Raw genomic sequence first — 20,438 nt, forward strand, 5'->3', positions numbered from 1 at the left:
TGATATTTTGTGGTCCAGGGTTCAAAAGGCTTGCGCAGTCAGAGGGCAGCCTGAGTGGCATGGCAGCACTTTCGGGTATGCCTAAAGGCAAGGCATTTGTTTGAACGTCACAGCTTATCACCTGAAGGGTTGACCTGCAGAAGTCAAGCCTGCCTTGAGAATATTAATTTAACCGCTTATTTTCTAAATTCCTTTGGTGGTGGTGTTGGTGCCAGTGTGGTTGAAATTCGTGTCTTAGTGCTTATTGACTGGCACTAAGGGCATGTGTATTTCACAGAAAATCTGCGCTATGAGAGCTGAATGCCTTAGCTTTGTACATGAGCAGCAAACCTCTCTCTCTCTTACTTCTCTGTTTTTAAAATTTGAAGTAGGATCTTGTTTTTAAATTCTGTTTTTGAGAGGAAAGGATTATAGGTTGCTGTTGATTCACTCTCATTTTTTGATGAGAGAGAGTATAACCTTACTTCTTCTCCAGGAATAAGAGGCTCAAGGGGTTCTTTTCACTATGTCTGGCAAGTTTCCCCTTCATCTCTATCCTTCGTGAAAGGAAGTGGTACGAGGGAGATCAGAAGTCTTTCCTGAGCTTACTTTTCATGAGGTTCTCATGCTAAATTTTCCCTCCATTAAATTAGTTGAGTGATCTGCAGAGATCATTAGGTATTGTGGAGCAGGCAAATCATACCCAGAATTTTACTTCAAATTGTTTTGTCCATGGTATGGCCAGAAGAGAGCTGAGCTTGTAATCAAGACACCTAACTCAAATACTACCTTGCTCAAGCCTGACTTTCCCTCCAAGATGAGGGATTGGACTACACCTCCTCTGAGGTCTGTGGCTGCTCTGGCAGCCAGCCTTGCTAACTTTCTCCTGTAGCCAGGTTCTTTGCTGGTCCCTGCTCTCTGGACTCTGTCCTCTTGTGAAATTCTTACATGTCAGGCCCCTGTAAGCTGACCTCCTCCCATAGCTTGTGGAGCTGAGAGAGGTTTTCTGCCCTGTGGCTTGCTTCTGCTCTGTACTGCCTTCTTCCTAGTCCCTGCTTGCTGGCAGAGTCCAGCAATGCAGGTGGAGAACAGTTTACTGTAAGAAGCTCTGAATAATTTGGAATCAGACCTTTGAAATCTGATGTTTACCAAATCTTCTCTATGATAATAATCAAGAGGTAACAATATGGTATTTAGAAGAGGGTAGCTTGTCTCCTTTTGCTTTGAATATAACTTCTTCTTTTTTGTTTAACTGCTACTTGAGAGCACTAACATGGCTAGTATTTTTTCCTAACCTTAAGACATAGACCTAATTTAAAAATATACATAGTCATATATATTACCAATATAAGGCTACTAATACTTTGCCATGTAAAAATCATTGTTTAGTATCTTAAAACTGAATTACTCAGTAATTTTTCTTTCTTTTTAAAATTATAGCCAGAATCTTCTAAAGGCTGCGAAAGTGCAGTGGATGAACTAAAAGGAATACTGGTAAGAACAGATTTCGGTTTATTGTTTAGCTAATGGGGAAATGAAAGGGGAGTATTTTAAAATCTGTTGTTTGGTGAGTTGTTTGTGGTGTGTTTTATTCCCATTTACAATTAGCCTCATCTTTGGCCAGTTTGATTGTGCTTACAAACTGCTCTATCACATATGTTAATAATGTATCAAATAACACTATGCTGTTTTTATTCTGAAAGAGTGGTTACACTTTCACCAAAGTCATGGTTTCCTGTTCTTGCCCTCCAATCCTGGCATCACAACTTGAAGATGAAGTATCTGGTCATATGTAAGGATCTGTACATGTTGATGAAAAACAGAAATACAATAGATGAATAATGCTTTACTTTGAAGCCTAAAAGGAGAATCCTAAATGTGAAGCTAAGCGCCTCCCCAAATATCTTCGTAACAGGATCACAGTCTGCCTTTCCTCACAGTCGAAACAATTATTTGATGATAAATTGAGGAATAAAATAAGAGGCCCTTTTTTATGTTACTAATTTTATTTTCTGACGGTTGGAGAGCATGCTTTGTGTCCCTTTCTAGTCATATTTTTGCTTTTCAAACTGTGAGCTTTTGCCAGTGGAATCAGTGGCTACAGCACTCTCCAGCAGTTGCTGTCAGAGACAGATGCCTCACTTAGAAAATGTTTCAGATACTAAGAGCTCTATTCTCAGATCCTGTTACAGTCCCAATCCCAGTTATTATGCACAGTAAGTCAACAAACATGGGGGCGGAGGTACACGACTGAATACTCGCATGTTTGTTGTTGCTGTGCTAATTATGCATTGCATGTAGACATCCACATAATTGTGGTAAACAAGATTATTTTCATCAAGCATGTCTTTAAACAGTAGACTTAACCCAGAATGGCTTAATTAGTTTGCTTTAGTTTTAAGTGAGTGGGATTAGCACTGAAGAGAGGTGTATCACTGGCTAAGAGTGGTGGCCTACCTACAGAATAATGTATTAAAGCCATTGAAAAAGCATGTGGTGATTATCTAATGGATTCTTTGATCAGAAAAGTCTGTTATTCAGTGTTCTATTAAGGAGAACTCCCTATGACAGTCTCTTTTGTTATGTTTGTGTTATAATGCTAATTCATATTCATAAAGATGTCCCCTGGGGCACAGTTCTGGTCAACAGTGAAAGAGTAGACTATACTGAGTTTGACTTTTTAAAAATTAGGTTAATTTTGGAAATCAGACGTTTGTTTCTGTAGGTACATATGATAGTATTTGATTAGCCAAGATATCCCATTCTCTGAGAATGCTGGATGGTAGCAAGTTTACTGAATTACAGCATTACTCTTAAATACCTTATTCACCATAATTTTGTGCCACTTCAAGGAGAGAAATTCGTGAAATAATTTATAAATTATGAAAAAGTTTAAGACATCTTTTTTAATGCAAATTGCCCCCATCCTTCTTGCCTTGGATCTATCTTTAGATCTCACCACCTTACCTGGCATTAATGTGTCACTAGGAGTTACTACTCTGACCATATTATTTCTTTACCTTAAGTTTTTTTAAAAGTAGAACTCATGATTCTCTCCCCTACTCTTTGCCAAGTGGCAGTTCTCCTCTTCCCCCATAGAAGTTTCTTTGAGGGAGGATGGACTATTTGTAATTCCCTGTCACCTGGAGCCTATAAACCACACACATTCTTATAAAAAAGAGAAAAAGAAAGCTCCTAGCTCAACCTGCCAGACGTTTGGGTCTTTAGTGGTGCTTGTTGCTGAGTTCAGATTCGTTCGATTATTGAAGTTAGTACCCTGTAAAACACATGGTGCCAACCTCACAATCAAGGCATGTAAGAAACAATTAAGACGAACACGAAAAGCCTGTGTTTTGTGTACTGAAAAACACAAGCACTGGTACCGGGGGTTGTCAAGAAACCAAGAAACACTGTGTTTGGTTCTACTGTGGAACAGAACCGGAAAGAAGCTCAGTGTGGGTTATTTTTTGATGAAATGGAATGTGACCCAAGTTGTAAGACTTAGTGATTTGGCCTTCTGCTAAGTTAGCCCACAGGTAGAAAACAAGTCTCTGGTTTGAGGGAGTTTCAAAGCCCTATTCTATTTTCTGAGTTGAACAATTTTCAAGCCAGTTTTTAATGTCTCAGTATTGACTGACCTCTTTTTTCCAAACCTACTTCCACTAAGTTTTAAAGCTGGGTATTTTGTAGATAAAAATATGTATAGTCCATTTCTCATAGTCACAAAAGGTTTTGAGGTTTAGGAAATGAAACCTTTTGAGTCACCCCAGTTACTTAAAAAGCCACTGTAAGTGACAGTGGTGATTTCTGAAGAATAGATTGATACAAATCAAAATTCTCTTCTCAATTTCAGTTGGCTGTAAATCAAAGAACTTAAATCAACTTTAAAAAAATTATATTATGGGTCTTTTTCAGACATCTTCAGTTTTCCAGAATACCCAGAAGTTTTTGAATAGTTAATTTTGCCTGACAATTAGATTAGTCAGTATTATGAACATTTGACTAGTGTGGGGCCTAAGATTGTTAAATGATCACACTGGTTTGAAGCAGAAAAAGAGTATTGGTTTCAGACTTGGGAAATCTAAGTGCTAGTTCCAGCCCTATCAATGACTTATTGTGGGACCTGTCCCCAGACCCTGAGGCTCCCTGAGTTTGAATTCTCTTTTCTATAAAGTGAAGGAATTATATGTACCACAGTTTCTCAGTTAATTTCTGATTCCCAAATTTTATGTTTCTAATATAAAGAAATAACTAAAATAGTCTTGGTATTTTATTAGCTGAGGTCTTCGTCATTTCAGTTGAGAGTCATGCAGAAACCTGTCTTTCCTCCACAATTGCCCTTGTATTGAAAGTTTACTCATATATTAGCTGAAGCCACCACATCTATCAGTAAATGGAGAAAGAAGTTGGGGATTTAAGGGTTAGAACGTGGAAAATGGATTCCTTCAGTAATTAGGTATGATGAGAGACTAGCTTACTAAAGTCAAGAATTTGAGGAAATAATGCCATTATCCAAATAAAAAGCTAGAAAATATTGTGAAAGATACATTCATCAATAAAAGATATCCTTGAAAGGTATGTATGTATATACGAATACACACATAAGTTTTCCTTGAATTAAATCAAGCCATTGAGAAAAATTGCACAGTGTCCTTGCTATTGAAACAATGTAGTAGTTTTACAACTTATTTTAGTAGTGATGACCTTATGTTTTTCAAGTATCTGTTTACAAATGATAGAGATGGTAAGTTTTTAAAAATTATTAATACAAATGATATGGGAATAGTTGTTGTAGTACTTTTTTCAAATGTAAAGTGGCTATGGTTCTATTTTCTGTATCTTGTCAGTATCGGTCATACCTCACGGTGTGACTCTTCTACACATAGAAGCATATCAGCAATGTTAAAGAAACCAGATTTTAATGATAACATAAGCCATTAAAGTGTTACATGTGATGTGATAGACCTTTTAATATATTTAATGAATTTTCACAATAAATGAAAAGCAAAAAGAGATACTTCTAGGGAAAAAATTTGTATGCCTGATTAAAATATGAGCCTTATTTAAGTCTTTTGCAAACCAGTTGATTAGGCAGCTGACAGCAAAATAATATAATCTCCTAATCTTGTTATGTCCGTTTCTTCCCTGACAACAGGTTACTTTTCTATAACTTTAAGCAGTTAGGGAGAAACTTCCCTAAACAAAATAACATAACCTCTGTTATATGAGATTTTTAACCATTTGATTTTATAAGCACCTTTTTTGTTTTTTGTTTTATAGGCTAAAGAAGAAACAAGGGTTACCATTTTTAGCCACTAGAATTCTTAGAATCCTTCAGGTAGTTGGCAGGCAGGGAGGGAGCAGGATTAAGGCAAGTCTTTAGTGAATTCACACATTACAGAGGCTGGGAAGGTTTTTAGCCTTGGTGGACAAAAGCTGCCTTTTGGCTCTGGCATGAAGTCTGGCAAGTTACACCAGACTTGAGGTTCTTATTTCCTCTGATCAAAAGATTATGGTTCTCCTGCCTTCCTCTCCCTCCGCTGCCTCCCAAGTATATGGCACAGTTGAGAAGGACCATTTCAAAGAAATAATGGGCATCTCTTATGAAAGACTTGTTGATGTATTAAATCCTTATGTATCACTGAGAAATACGTCCCCCAGTGTTCTGTACAGACACTTGACTAGTAATGGAGATGGAAAACCATAGCTCTCACTCTGTAACATACTTCTCAGAGGAGCCAGAGCAGGGAAACATGGATCTTTCTCTGTCTTCTTGAAAGCCAGTATCAGTTTCAGCAGGAGTACAGATTTATAGCATCTCTTGTTTCCTTCAGTGTCTTCTGGGCCCTGAATAATACATTAACTGTCCCCTGTGTTAGGAATGTGGAGTTAAGATGCCGACCCTTGCTTGCCTCTCTGTATGATTATAACTTTCCTTTCATACTGAAGTCAAGATGTGCTCAGTGCAGCCCTTCTTTGGGTCAGCCCCTGGAGAGCATTATGTGCCTCCTTTGACAGCTACGACGCCGCGGACATCAGGTGTGCAGCCAGGGTCACCCTCTGAAGGATCAGTCACACATTTTTCAGTGCCGCTGTGATTTCAGTTTAGTAGCTTGTGGCTGCCATATAAAGATATCCTTCTAAGGTGAGTTTAATATATCAATTCTCTTCTCCACCCAGTCAACACACATCAGTCTTAATCGTCGATATGCAGGTACCTTCCCACTGATGAATTTCATACAGTCACCTCTTCCAGAAGTGTTCTTGTACTGTTCTTCTGAAACAAAAGCTAGCATTTACACCATCAGTAGCATCTTCTTAAATGATCCAACACTCTGTCTTGTTGAAAATGTGCACATTTAAAAAATATTAATATATAGTAAATTCATTTTGTTTCATGATTCCATTCAAATTCTGGTAATGTTTTCATGGTTTGATTTTTATATTCTTTTGTATATTGTATTAAGACATTAACCTTTTTGTTTTTGTTTTGTTTTCACTTTAGGGGACACTTAACAAATCCACTAGTTCAAGAAGCTTAAAATCCCTTGACCCTGAAAACAGTGAAACTGAGTTAGAAAGGATTTTGCGTCGCAGAAAGGTGACAGCAGAAGCAGATAGCAGTAGTAAGCCGGTTTGAATTCTCCACAGTCCTTCTCTTCATCTCTGAAACATCTTCTTCTAAGTCTCTTTTAACATGAAACAAGCTCTTAAAAATTATTATTAAAATATTTATTTTTAATGTGAGTGAGAAGTATGGGATGGGTAAAGATATTTATGGATATCTCATAAGAACTCTTAGATATTTTTATTTATTGGTATGTTTATTTATTTGTAAGTAACCAGGCATTTATAGATCTGCTTTGTTTAATGCAAGATGCCTTTGTATAAAGACATTCCGGAAGAGTTTTGGCAACAATATAGCGTCAAATACAGGCTCTGGAGCCAGACCACCCAAGTTTGGGTCCTAGTTCTCTTGTATACTAGCTGGTTGCCCTTAAGCAAATTACTCAACCTCTTTGTGCCTCAGTTTCTTCATCTATAAAATGAGAATAATAAGAACACTGCTTCATAGGATTATTCTAAAGATTAAGTCAATATGTGAAAAATGCTCAGCAATGTGCATGGCATGAAATAAGCACACAATAATTAGTAGTTGCAGTAGAAATTACACATCAGTTACAAATGCAAGAAAATCATCCTTACTTTTTGTATCCCTTTAGCTTAATGTGCCTACTTGTGAACTGAGTGACTGGGAAATTCCAGCTCTGTCACCAACTATAATGTACCTACCATCTGAGCAAATCTCGAGCTCACAGTTTGTATTTGTGTGACATTAGGTCTGTATTAGGCCTCAAAATATTTCTAGAACTGTGCGTGTCTTCAGTGGTTTCATCAGCTCGATCATGGGAATTAATGGAAACCTTTATGAGATTTCCCCCTGTGGCCAGGTAGGAGGCCGACTTCAAAAAACTACCTTAAAGTAAAATTAATCAGCAACCACGGCTAATGGGCTGAGGCCTCTAGATTGAGTTCAGTCAGCTTCAAGTAGTCTATCATAACAGTTTAAATCTGGAAAATACTGAGTCACATTGACCAAATTTAAGTAGCTAGAATATTAAAGATGGGTTTTTGAACATCAAGTTCTAATGTTCAGAGAGAGATATACTCAGACAATTGAGTAAACTGATTCCTCGAATCCAGAGTGGCTTAATACCAACCAAACTTCTGTTATAATAAAAGGAAACTTTTGTTTTCTTCTTTAAAAAAAAAAATCAGCCATTCAGTTTTTAGGTTGGTTTGGAGGTTCTATTATTAAAATCTTACAAAGATTCTCCCCCCTACTGTGCCCCCCAAAACAACTACCTCAGGAAAATTAAGGGGGTGCCACAGCATTTTTTTTCTTAGGATGGCTTTGTGAGCATTATGCAGCCTCCACGTAACATACAATCGTTATTCATTTTGTGACTTAATCGGTGCTTGAGTCATCCTTTTCATCATTTCAGCCTTAAAGTGCTCATGTAAACACTGCTATTTTTAAGGACTTTGTTGATGTGCCATTTTAGTGCTCTGTCGTTCACATTTTGTGTTTTGCCACTGGCTTTTTTGTTCTTCCAGAAACATTCTTACTTCACTCACAAATTTGGTCAAAATGTGCAACACTCACATTTCAGAGTTAGTTTTCAATGGAAGAAGTGAGCAAAGGTTTTTATTTTAGTTAATACGGAAATTTGAATATTTCAGAGTACAGAAAGGAACACATTTCGTGTACATGGTGGGAATCTTTCATTTTATGTATTATATTCCACCAATATACAAATATTTGTATTATTTTAGGGCAGTTAGAATAGAAAACGCATATTCAGTAGAACCGTTAATAAATGAATAGAAAAATGAGAACTCATTGGTGAGGTAGAGAGCAAATACACGCTAAGAGAGTGACTTGTAATTGAGTAGAAATTTCCTTTGAGTTTCCTAATAGCCAAAGCAAAAGAAAAAAAAGGAAGGAAACAAACTAACAAACTCTTACCATCTAAAAAAGAAATCATACCATTTTTTAGGTGGTAAAAACATTTTTCTATTATCAAACTAGAGGTGACTTTTACCATGTGAGTATTTTTACAAAGGCTGTGGAGCGACAAAGTGAAAATTCTATGGGGGAACCTAAGGAAGAAAGTAAAGCCGCAGAGCTGCATGGGGGGAGTCAGGTGACAGAGGTGAGGAGTTGGATAGGTTGGTGTCTCAGGTACTTGAATCTCTGGGGTGGTTTTCTTCTGCCCACAAAGGCTTATGGGAAAGTAAATGTGAGGTCACCAGTAGAGAAAGGAAACATCAGAAGAGAGACAGCCTGAGACTTTGCAGAGCTAAGATCTCAGGTTAATGGTTATCTTCCCCAGAGACAAAGGATGTTGTACCCTTTTCCTTAGGATTTTTCTTATGCATCTAACTGATGCTCCCTTGTTTTACCTAGCCTTGTGGCCTACCAAACTAACGTTTCAAAGAGCGGCAAGTGCCTCTTGGAGAACATTGGGCGGCTTAAACAGGATACAGTAATAATAATCTTAAACAGTGTACATTTTTTAAAATGTCTCTTTGTACACAAGAAAAATATAAGAGCTGTAGCTTAGCTCACTACTCTCCTTCCTTTTTGCAGAAAATGTGTTGGTGTATTCAGAAGCAGATCTTTCTTACAAGGACAGATTGTTTAAAGCTACCTAGTGTTGTAGTCAACGCTTATCCAAGGGCAGAATAGAGCTGATCAGAAGCAAATCTTGAATTCAACTTCATATTTATATTTTCAGGAACTCTAATATTAATTGATCTTTGTGTTCTGCCTTTCTCTCTAACTGCCACAGCTCCATGCAACATGAGACTTGACATAGCTGGGAGGAAAAGGCCTTTTTTTTTTTTTCCTCTGAGACGAAGTCTCTCTCTGTCACCCAGGCTGGAGTGCAGTGGCGTGATCTTGGCTCACTGCAACCTCTGCCTCCTTGAGTTCAAGCGATTCTCTTGCCTCAGCCTCCCATGTACCTGGGATTATAGGCGCCCACCATCACACCCAGCTGATTTTTGTATTTTTAGTAGAGACAGGGTTTCACCATATTGGCCAGGTTGGTCTCTGACTCCTGACCTCAGGCGATGTGACCGCCTCAGGCTCCCAAAGTGCTGGGATTGCAACATGAACCACCACGCCCAGCCGGAAAAGGCCTTTTAAATCAAAATATCCAATAATGTCCAAACTTGTCTGCCTACAGAGTATAGGTGAATTAAATAGGGAAGATAGAAACTAATGCTTTGTAAACTGGGGCTTCCACTAGAACAGAGAGGTCCTGTGTCACCTGCATAGAGCAAGGCTCAGAGAGGTGTCCAACAGAATGGGTTCACAAGTTTTTAGTCTCTCTTAGGTAGGTTGTTCAAATTAGACCTTCATTTTTAGAGTTGATATGTTACATTGTTATATTGAGTACATCAGGCACATTAAATCCAAATGTAAGAATAGCATTCCAGAGCTTAATACCAATAGTCAGGGATTAGCTAGTATTTTGGATTATACCCACTAGTACTTTCCATCTTAAGATGATCTGACATTTGTTAGGGATAGACACCCAAGTTTTGTGCTCTTACTGGCACATTTCAAGGTTATCCTCTCACTTTATTTCTAGAAATAGTCATTTAATTTGCATGTTTGTGACTTATTTCATAACTCTCTTTGTTTTAAAAGCATTTTCCTTCTGAAGTTTCAAGAAGTACTTACTAGAATCATGCTTTGAGGAAAACTGACTAGGATAGAATCTTTCCACCTAAAATTAGGGACTGGCTTCAATGCCCAGAATTTTTAGATTGATATGCCAATAATTCCAGTAACATGTTTTATTACTGTCTTTAAATCCTGTCCTAAAGAGCAGAAAAGTCCAAAAGGTAAATAGCCAAACTCTTTCCCGCTTAATTTTTATAATTTTGTGTCTGTGTTTTAAGAGGAAATAAATCCACTTACTTCTCATTCACGTTAAAATGAAAATGTTCATAAAAGCTGTTTAATGCTCAAGAAGCCTTCATGAGCCTTTTAGAAAGAGCCTTTTGACATTGTTCCGTTTTCTGTTTAAAATGCAGAGCTGAGTTTTGGGAAGAATTAACTCTTGAGAGGCAAAATGGTTCAAGTAGGGCTGTCAGAAAGCCATACTCTATGAGAGGAAAAGACTTTTCACAATTCCAGTATTACTAAGGAACCTGGTCAGTGAGGGAATTGTGGCCTGGGAGTTTGTGTTTTCTTAAAGGTTTGTACGCAATTTCTCAGCGTGGTCCTGATAGATTGAAACGTAGTAGTACCACCAAAGCACAGCAGATTTCCAACAAGAACATTTTCCAGCATGCTCTTGAAATTTTAATAAACGTGGCCTTTTCACTTCTTGAGGGATTTTCAGCTAATCTGTTTTTCAGTACCATATTAATAAGCATCATACAGAATTATTAAACTTGAGGTATGTGTTTGGTTTTAAGGTCCAACTGGGATATTAGCAACCTCAGAGTCCAAATCCATGCCAGTGTTGGGTTCTGTATCCAGTGTAACAAAAACAGCCTTGAACAAGAAAACTCTGGAGGCAGAATTCAACAGCCCGTCCCCCCCAACACCTGAGCCAGGTGAAGGGCCCCGTAAATTGGAAGGATGCACAAGTTCCAAGGTTACGTTTCAGTAAGTAACGATGCTCTTTACTAAGTGGTGTATAGAAGAATCTGTAATGACTAACTTGTGTGTTTCTTTGATTTGTTTCTCTTTAGAGAGATTTTGCTTTGGCTCGCCAATAAATTCTCTTCTTCTTTTCATTTGATGGGCCAGCTTTTCATTCTAGGCTCCTAGCTAAGGGATCTCATTCAGATCTAAAGCAAGTACCATGTACGAAGAGAATTACTTCCCCTAAACTGGTTTGGTAATCAAGTTCTTCTACACAAAGAATTGATCTGGATGATACAGACTCTGCATCAGGAGACACTTAATCAGTCTTCCAAGATTAAATACATAGATCATCCCTCTTAATGGTTCATGAGCAGCCCAAGAAGATACTAGATCTTTCAGAGGCTACTTAGAAGGGCACGTTTTTACAACCTTCTTTTCTAGTCTTCAGTTAAAGATGTGCCTAATATTGCTCTATCCTGAAAATGAAAACATACGATGTAAAGAGTGATCTGCATAGACTTGCTTCAGAGTGGCACTTTGATTGTCAAAGAGTTAATCCTGCTATTGACTGTGTGTCAGACAGATCTAGTGGAGGATCAATTTGTTTTATAACAATGGCAACTCTTTCTGAAATTAGTCTACAGTTTTGCTTTAGTTCTCTTGCCAGGATGTCAGCTAGTTTGTCACTTAAAGAAAAGGAAGAGGTGAGACAAATCAGATCAGCCGAATATTGTAATCATGGTTAATTAAACCTCTGATTTCCTATCCTATCAAGAGAGAAAGAACCCCTTTTTTGTAACCCTAGCTGTCTTAGCTTAAAAGGTGAAACCTGGACAAATGAAGTTGAAATTCAATTTGGATCTATTTTTGCCCACTGATATTTTCTTCCTGTCTTGCATTCTCTCATTGCTACTATTAACTTTTTTTTCTCTTCTGGAATGAATGGCCTTCTTTGCTGATTTACAGTTTTATCTAATTTCACTGTGTTTAAAAGCACATTTTCTCCTGTAGTCATGTGTTTCCTTTCTTTTGACTAGAGTCATTTGAACAGTTCTAACAGAAAGATGATCTATATTCATTCTTCATCTTTCCTATTAAATTTGTTTAACACCTAATTTGACATCAACAATCTGGCTACATTTGAACCAATATCCCGACACAAAAGCAATTTGGCTGAGACAAGTTAGTTTCTGATAAATGCTTCAGTGTGTGTGTATAGATTTTTTTCCTTTACCATTTTACACAGATAATCTGAATCAGAAAATACTGCAACTCCTTCTTCCTTTTGTCTGCCTTTTGTTCTCCAAAAGTAAGTGGAAATTACATTTCCAAGAAAGGAAATGAAATAATTGCAGGCCCAAGGTCTGCAAAATGTGTGTTGAATTGACAGTGAAAAGGATCCATGTGTTGACAGACACAGTTGTTAGAAGCCATAAAGGCGGATGTGAAGCTCAATTTATTTCTCATCTTGCTTGTTCAATGACTGCTTAAGAGACACATTCCAATTTAATTTATCTACTTAAAGCTCTAATACAAATACTGTGGACTGCTGTATTAACTTTTAAACTTTGTAACCTAATGCTCGATTATTTGGTTCTTGACATTCTTTAGCTAAATAAAATAACTGATGCTGTGTATTTTCATATTGATAGTAATTTATCAAATAAGAGCACCTTTCTGGAAAAATCTGTTTCTTAAGTATAATTAGACTATCCAGATTGAATCTGAGAATTCTATGTATGTATAGGGTAATTATTTACCCAGAGAGGCACACTTCATTCATTTCTGTTTAAACCTTTTAATGACTAAAAGAAGTTTAACTTAATGTAGTTACATGTAAGCTTTAACAGTTTGTATCATTTGTCAGAATCCCCTGAAACTGGCCTAGCTTCCAGGAATGAGAAGGGTTATTTTCAGTGCTGTTTCTGGCTGGCTTTGACTAATAAGTACTCTATTATACTAACCACATTGTCTTACTTTATAGACTTGGCCTGTCAAAGCACTTTGAAGTCGGGTCAGCAATTAATAAGTAAATTATTTCCTTTGCTTTTAAAAACTATCTTTGCATTCTAGTAGTTACACTTCTGTTTCGATCTGTGGCAACACCACCGTTAGTGTTTCAGGTGAGTGGCACTATTGGCTTTTGACCTGAATCATGGTCAAGGGAGGATGCCAATGACAGTCGGCTCTAATTCAGACATTACTGCCCCGACATATGTATGCATGTGCGCGCTCTCTCTCTCTTTCTCTCTCACACACACACACCAGCCCCAGCCACTGTAACTTCCCTTCCCCCTCCTCTTGGGCCTCTTCGTCCCAGTACCACTTCACTCTAGGCCCTTTGCTGCCTGTTGTGGTCTTCTCTAAGAGCTGCATGGCTTACTCCCTCGCCTCCATGGATGTGTTGCTCAAATGTTATCTTCTTAATGAGGCCTACCCTGACCACCCTATTCAAAATTGTAACTCCTCTTCCCTTAAGCGCTGATTCCCCCTTATCCTACGTCATTTCTCCCTAGAGCAATTATCACCTTCTAACTTACTATATACTTTATTTATTATATTTATTGTTTTATTTTTTCTCTCCCCCGCTGGAATGTAAGCTCCATGAGGGTAAGAATTTTTTCCTGTTTTGTCTATTGGTGTGTCTTACACACATGGAACGATTCCTGCCATATGGTAGGCTTTCAATAAATTCTTTTTGAATAAATAAATGAATGAGCACATTTTCAGTATGAATAAAACAGTAGAATATCAACTACAATACTTAATCAGCATTCTCCCATTATTCGACAGTCACATAGGCACATGAGCTTGATATTAGAAGTTTTTGTTGGTTGGTTGGTTGATTGAATTATTTGGTTTTAACACATTTTTTAAATGCCTGGAAACCATTTATATTCAGCTCAGTCTTGCATATCTTTTTTGCCATTGTACCTACTCCAAATTAAGTTACCAGAGACAACAGAATACCCAGTTGTAAAAGAAAGATTCAGCTGTGCTCACTTGATTGGCCTCAGATGGGACAGGAAAGTTTTGAAAACTGCCAAGAAATGTTTTAAGTGTAAAGGTAGAGACAAAGATGTTTTCTGCGTAAGATCTTCACTTAACCAGAAAATTAAATAACATCACACTATACCTAGAAAGTTTTTTTTCTTTTAATAAATTCCTAAAATCAACATATGTATAGATTCCATATAATTGAGTAACTCCTCTCTGGTAAATTATAAAGTCAAAGATATACTGATTTATTTCCTAGGGACCTATAAGAAGGCAAGAAACACTTCTAATGCTTAATTATAAGGATTAATTAAAATTAGTGTTCTTGTCACCAACGTATGCAAAGCAAGGGTTTTGTTTTGTTTTGTTTTTAAGAGAAAAGAAAAAGAAAGGAAAAGATAATCAGGGCTTGGGAAAAGCCTCATTTATTCTGTTTCTGTTTTAATAATAGCTTCAAAATGGGTCCTGTTAATTATTTCTAATAAGTATATACCATCTAATCCTAGTATCTTAAATCTCACAGTGAATGTGAATGTTATGAATTCCAATTGGTTATAATTTAGATCAGAATTATGCTCATCATGTCCCTTTATGCTGTAAGAGGTAAAGGGCTGGCCAGGCACATTAAGTGCAAACCTCATTTTTGCTTTCATGCTCTTTCTGTTGATTAAGATTAAATCTGATAATGTTAAAATATAGTAAGATATTTTATTCACTGATTCAGGCCAATGAATGGGTGGGAATCAAAGAGAGAAAATTCTAAATTATAGAATTTTTTTTTTTTTTTTGAGATGTAGTCTTGCTTTCTCCCAGGCTGGAGTGCAATGGCATTATCTCGGCTCACTGCAACCTCAGCCACCCGAGTTCAAGCGATTCTCCTGCTCAGCCTTCCGAGTAGCTGGGATTACAGGCGCCCGCCACCATGTCCAGCTAATTTTTGTAGTTTTGGTAGAGACAGGGTTTTACCATGTTGGTCAGGCTGATCTCGAACTCCTGACCTCAGGTGATCCACGCCCCTTGACCTCCCAAAGTGCTGGGATTACAGGCGTGAGCCACCACGCCTGGCCTAAATTACAGAATTTTTAAAAGAAACTCTTTTACTTTCAGACAGCTATAATACCTGGCCATAGAATAATTAAGTGTTGCCCAGGGTCAGAAAAACAATGGTTTGTATTTTAATCAATAGAAGCCTGTAGACAGGACAAGGAGTAACAAGGAAACAATGTAATTCATTTTCTAAGCCAGTGCCTGTCCACATATGCACAGGGTGGAAAGCAGCATCCAGTTATTTCCAAGACTCGAACTCTAAAATCAGACAGAGTAGGGTTCAGATCCTGGGTCTGCTGTTTAGATATTTGTGACCCTGGGAAAGTTACGTAATCTATGACTGAATTTCCTGGTGTGTAAATTGACGGTAGTAATGCCTGCCCAGTAGGATTGTCAAGTAAATAAGATCATATAGGAAAAGCATTTCAATAAATTACTTTCCTATCTTATCTTACAATTATAATGCTGGGATAATGGATCATCAAGGACCAAAGCTAAGACACTAGACCCCCTGGGTTTTTGACTGGGCCAGATGACTTGGACAAGTTGTTTAACCTCTCTGTGTTTTGTTTTCTTTTTGTTGTGTTTCTTCTAATCTAAAATCGAGGCAAGTAGATTATGTACTGTACAGAGTCCCTTTCAGCTTTCGAATCCCAGTAATTCCTAGCAAATGTGTTCACTTGGTAAAGCTGTTCACAGTTAGGATAAGGAGTAAGAGGCACATATTTCCTAGTTACATGTCTCTCATTGTAGTTTTTATAGAAAAACACAAACCCAGAAATGTAAAATAATTAATTTTTAAAATACATCCTCAGAACTGACAAGTCCAAATCAAAATGACTGACTGTTATCTTTTAGAGTAGTACTCTCAGGGGTCAGCCCTTCACTATTGCCCCAAGTGCTTTTAGAGGTTAGAAGTACCTGATCACAGGCCAGGCATGGTGGCTTACACCTATAATCCCAGCACTTTGGGAGGTTGAGGCAGGCGGATCACTCGAAGTCAGGAGTTTGAGACCAGCTGGGCCAACATGGCAAAACCCTATCTCTACTAAAAATACAAAAATTAGTCGGGCGTGGTGGCACATGCCTGTAGTCCCAGCTACTCGGGAGGCTGAGGCGGGAGAATGGCGTGAACCCGGGAGGTGGAGCTTGCAGTGAGCTGAGATCGCGCCACTGCACTCCAGCCTGGGCAACAGAGCGAGACTCCATCTCAAAAAAAGAAAAAGAAAAAGAAAATCCAGTATACGTCAGTGTGGGTCAGATTGCCTTCCATTTTAATCCTATGTGAGATACCTGAAACATGTTAACTCTTATCAACAGAATGCCTAAGTCTGATGTTCTTGGTTGATATAGGTATAATAAAGGAAAAAGCATGTTGGGGGGAAATGCCAAGAAACTTCCATTCTGTGTGTGTATGTTTTAATACTTCTATTACTCTTTATTAGTATATATTCATAATAAAATAATATCCATCTAAGAGGAAATGTGCTGAAATTATAGTAGGCAGGATGTATATGTTAGTTATAGATGGAGGCTATCAGTAATGGAACCAGCTTCCAGTTTGGGGATGGAGAGTTTTGGAATTTGCTTTTGTGTTGTTGTCACTGTATTTCACTAACACATATTAAGCCAGGTGCTTTTGTGTATTATTTTAATTCTCCCAAACTTATAGATCGGACATTATCCCCATTTTACAGATGAGAAAACTGAGGCTCAGTGAGGTAAACAACTTGCCCAAAATTATACTTCTAGTTGACATTTAGTTCAAATTGCACTTGAACCTTTTAAACTTTATCTCCAAAGCCAGTGCTTTTTGAACTATGGTGTACTGTGTTTAGTGTCTTAAGAGCTTAAGGAAGGGGAAAGAAAAGAATGACCATAAGATTTCTTCTATAGGAGGTGACGATTCTACAGTTAAGTTGCTTCATGGACCCTAAGATACTCACATCCCATTCCTTAGACCCTACATACTTACAGGAAGTTTCATGTCTTCCTTTTCTCATTCTCTAAGGCTAACCTAAGCAATTTAAAGATCACTTGTCAAGGGAGGAAAGTGTTACCCAGTAAAATAGAGTTCTGAAAAGGAGAGCCTATCTGAATTAGCAAAAAGTCTTAAAGAAGAATTGGAAAGAAATTATTTCAGTCTTTTTCATGCCAAATGTCCAATAAAGGGCCATGCTTCAAAATAAATTTTAGAAATTAGCCTGTCAGAATACCAGCCTGAAGCTACTTTAGTCTTCAGCATAAGTTCCATTTGCACATTTTTTTATTTTATTGAACATTTTAACCGTGCTGAGAAATAGTTTTTTCCCAGAAGTCAAATACCTTGAAAATTTCTGACCGTAATCATTGAATTAGAACAATGCTTTTACTAAATGATAGTATGATAATATAAAGGTGAATCACTATCTGTGAATCTAGTTTAAAAACATACATTCTAAAGCTCCAAATATATTTTATTATTGTATCCACTTTATACCTTTTTGAGAGAGCTTCATGTTTGGTCAATTACTGGTTAACTCCTTTGAGTTTGTGTTTATCCATTGGTCATTATGTTTTAGGACATTTTTATTATAAAGAGAGGCAGGACACATGGGCCTTCAGTATGGAGGAGGAGATGAGCAGATCTTAAAATGTGTCTGCATCACAGTCAGGCATAAGCTTAAGAGTATCATGTTTTCTTGCCATCTTGCTTTTCTCCTGAAACCATCTTATCTGAAAGTGGCCCTGCTTGTCTGAATTAAGCTTTTTCATCCATATTCACACTTTTTCAATTAATTACTTTCAGGAAGGTGGATATCCTGCTAACAGTTGCAATTAGACAAGGTAGTCAGCCTCAAAGATGATTTTTCATTTTATCTAGTTACTTCTATAAAATCCTACTTCAAAAGGGAAAGCCCCTTTGCAAGGGAATTCCTGTTCCATTTTAACAGTGTGGTTTGCAGTGCTTTCGTAGCTGTGTCATCTTGGTCATTCTCAAAGATCCTTTTAAGCCACAATTAATTGCCAGAGACTTTTCAAGTTAACATTTTTCTAATTTATCATGCTTCTCTTCACCCCAGGTCCCCTCAAAACTGTAAGCTTTATCAAGCTCTTTTAAATTTCCTTTGTAACTGCCAAACAGGCAGTTAGTTTGCTTTTTCATTTGGGGGAGTTAAAAGAGGTTACATGCTGCCCTAGAAGAATTTAAAAAACAAAAACCCATGTAGCAATTATAAGACTTCAATTTCAATAGAAAATTGTTCATTTCCAGTGAAACCATTTTTATTTTAATTTGCATTTAATTTCTATGTCTGTGGTATCTCTAAATACATGTGACTTTTGGCCCCACACAGATTTATTTTTGTAAGAGTTCATCTTGTTTGGGCCATTAACTGAAACCAAAGGGTAGTTGATAAAAGATAAATTTTAGATGTCTCTTAGTTGGTGTGACCAGTCAAACATTTCCATGAGAGAAAAAAAATCTAATTGCCTTTTAGGTTTTGAATTAAAAGTAAGATTGATTTTTATCATTGTTTGACCTCTAGTCTCTTCATTCAGTATTTCTAATGTGATACTAATGTAGAAAAATGAAATAGGAAAGTACAGCTTTTTAATTTACTGGAGCTAGATGATCTGAGCTATTTTATTTTATTTTGTTTACTTTCTGTAATCCTATGAAAGAGTATGAGCTTTTGAAATACATTAGCAAATAAAAATTGAGATTCTTAACTTCTTTAGGGAAACTTGGCATAAAATTATTCTCTGAAACTAATTATCTCAGCTGGAAATTAATTTAATTGGCCATATAACCATTCCTTAAGAGAGGTTTGGGGTCACGTTTTGTTCAAATGGAGACTGGGAAAGTTCTTTCAGTCCTGGGGTGGAAAGGAGTAGATTTTCTTCCTGGCTGATACTCCTCCCCCACCGTTTCCTCATAACCTCCGCTTCTCCGCTTTCTTTCTTTCTCTTTTGTGTGTGTGCGTGCGTTTGTGCGTGTATGTGTGTGTGTGCACGCGTGTATGCGTGCGCACATGAGCGCCCATCAGGGAGGGGGAGGGAGGGCACCTTCCCTGTACTTAGTAAACATTTGTTTCTGAGAAGAGACTACCAGCTAGCAGAATGAACTGCGTGAACGTTACTGCTTAATCTGATGCTCTTATACAATTAAAGGATTTGCTCTGCTCTCAACTGTAGTCTTAGTACTGCTGAATTGTGTACTGACACTGCAGGAAACAGCTCTGTTCAGCAAGCGCTGCTACAAAGGTTCTCCATGTGCGCCTGTACATGGACAATTAAGTTTTAACAACAAAATTAGCAGAACAACTGGATGTTCTGGAAGTTGAGATCCCTTCACTTCATTTTTTTTCCTCCTGCCAAGGAGTTATCCTGTGGACTGTCCGAAAGATCCGCCTGTCAGGATTGTCTTACAAGTGTTCTGAGTTGCTGTGCAAACAGCAACTTCCTCCAGATTAATTGTTGAGGATGTATTACACCTAGTGTAAAAATGACTGTTAAACTGCTGTTGAGTAAATCTCAAAATTACTGTTAAAATGCTGCTGAGTAATTCTCAATTTTCTCAGAGAATTAATTGCCTTCTAACATTTGCTTCCAGTTGCAAGCACCTATGATTTTTAAGAGACTTTGTATAAAATATATCATTTCTGCATAGAGAACCAAATTGCTTTTGGTACACTGTGGTTTTCTTAACCATTTTTCAATAGTCTCTACAGTGTTTATATTTCCTTTTATTTGTGTATAGTGGAGTAGAGGGGAGGTTTTTAATTCAAATAGAAGAAGCTAAAGCTCAACTGCAATGTCAGATCTCAGAATAAACTGACCCAATTTCTGAAACCCAATAAACCCATTTCATTTGCAGTATTCTTTATTGTATAGCTCTATGAAAAGTAATTTGTGATTTCCGATCTTAAAAGAGAGTTTTAAAAATACATAGTAAATAGAAAGAAAAACTATTACATTTAAAAAATATTTTCCTGAAAACATAGAATGAAAATGCAAGTATTTTGTGCATGGCAGCTGTTTTTAAGGAGCAAATGTTATATATGGTGAATTTTGTGGAAGACTTTATGTCTCTTAAAATATTTCTTGTAAATAACATGGCTTTTATTAGCTGGAATCTGAGTGGATTTTCCATGATGACTTAATGTTGTGCAGAAAAAAAACGAAGCCTAAGGAAAGGATCACCCACATTTCAGAATCTTTGGCTGAGCTGAAATCATAGTTCACTCATTGTCAGTGTTGC

At 37.3% G+C, this 20,438-nt stretch overlaps 1 protein-coding gene across 2 annotated transcripts in view; it reads left to right on the forward strand.

Annotated features, from left to right (window-relative positions):
• Window positions 1–20,438, forward strand: part of SHTN1 (shootin 1) — a 123,162-nt gene that overhangs the window by 95,115 nt on the left and 7,609 nt on the right. The window contains exons 14-16 of one of the 2 annotated variants that reach the window (XM_033181585.1): window positions 1,420–1,473; window positions 6,485–6,605; window positions 10,978–11,170. In XM_033181585.1, coding sequence (XP_033037476.1) covers window positions 1,420–1,473; window positions 6,485–6,605; window positions 10,978–11,170 — 368 coding nt within the window. The remainder of the gene's footprint in view (window positions 1–1,419; window positions 1,474–6,484; window positions 6,606–10,977; window positions 11,171–20,438) is intronic. The other variant, XM_033181586.1, reaches the window with a different exon arrangement.

This window comes from Trachypithecus francoisi, unplaced genomic scaffold (assembly GCF_009764315.1).
Source record: "Trachypithecus francoisi isolate TF-2019V2 unplaced genomic scaffold, Tfra_2.0 Contig01579, whole genome shotgun sequence".
In the NCBI taxonomy this organism is placed as follows: Eukaryota; Metazoa; Chordata; class Mammalia; order Primates; family Cercopithecidae; genus Trachypithecus; species Trachypithecus francoisi.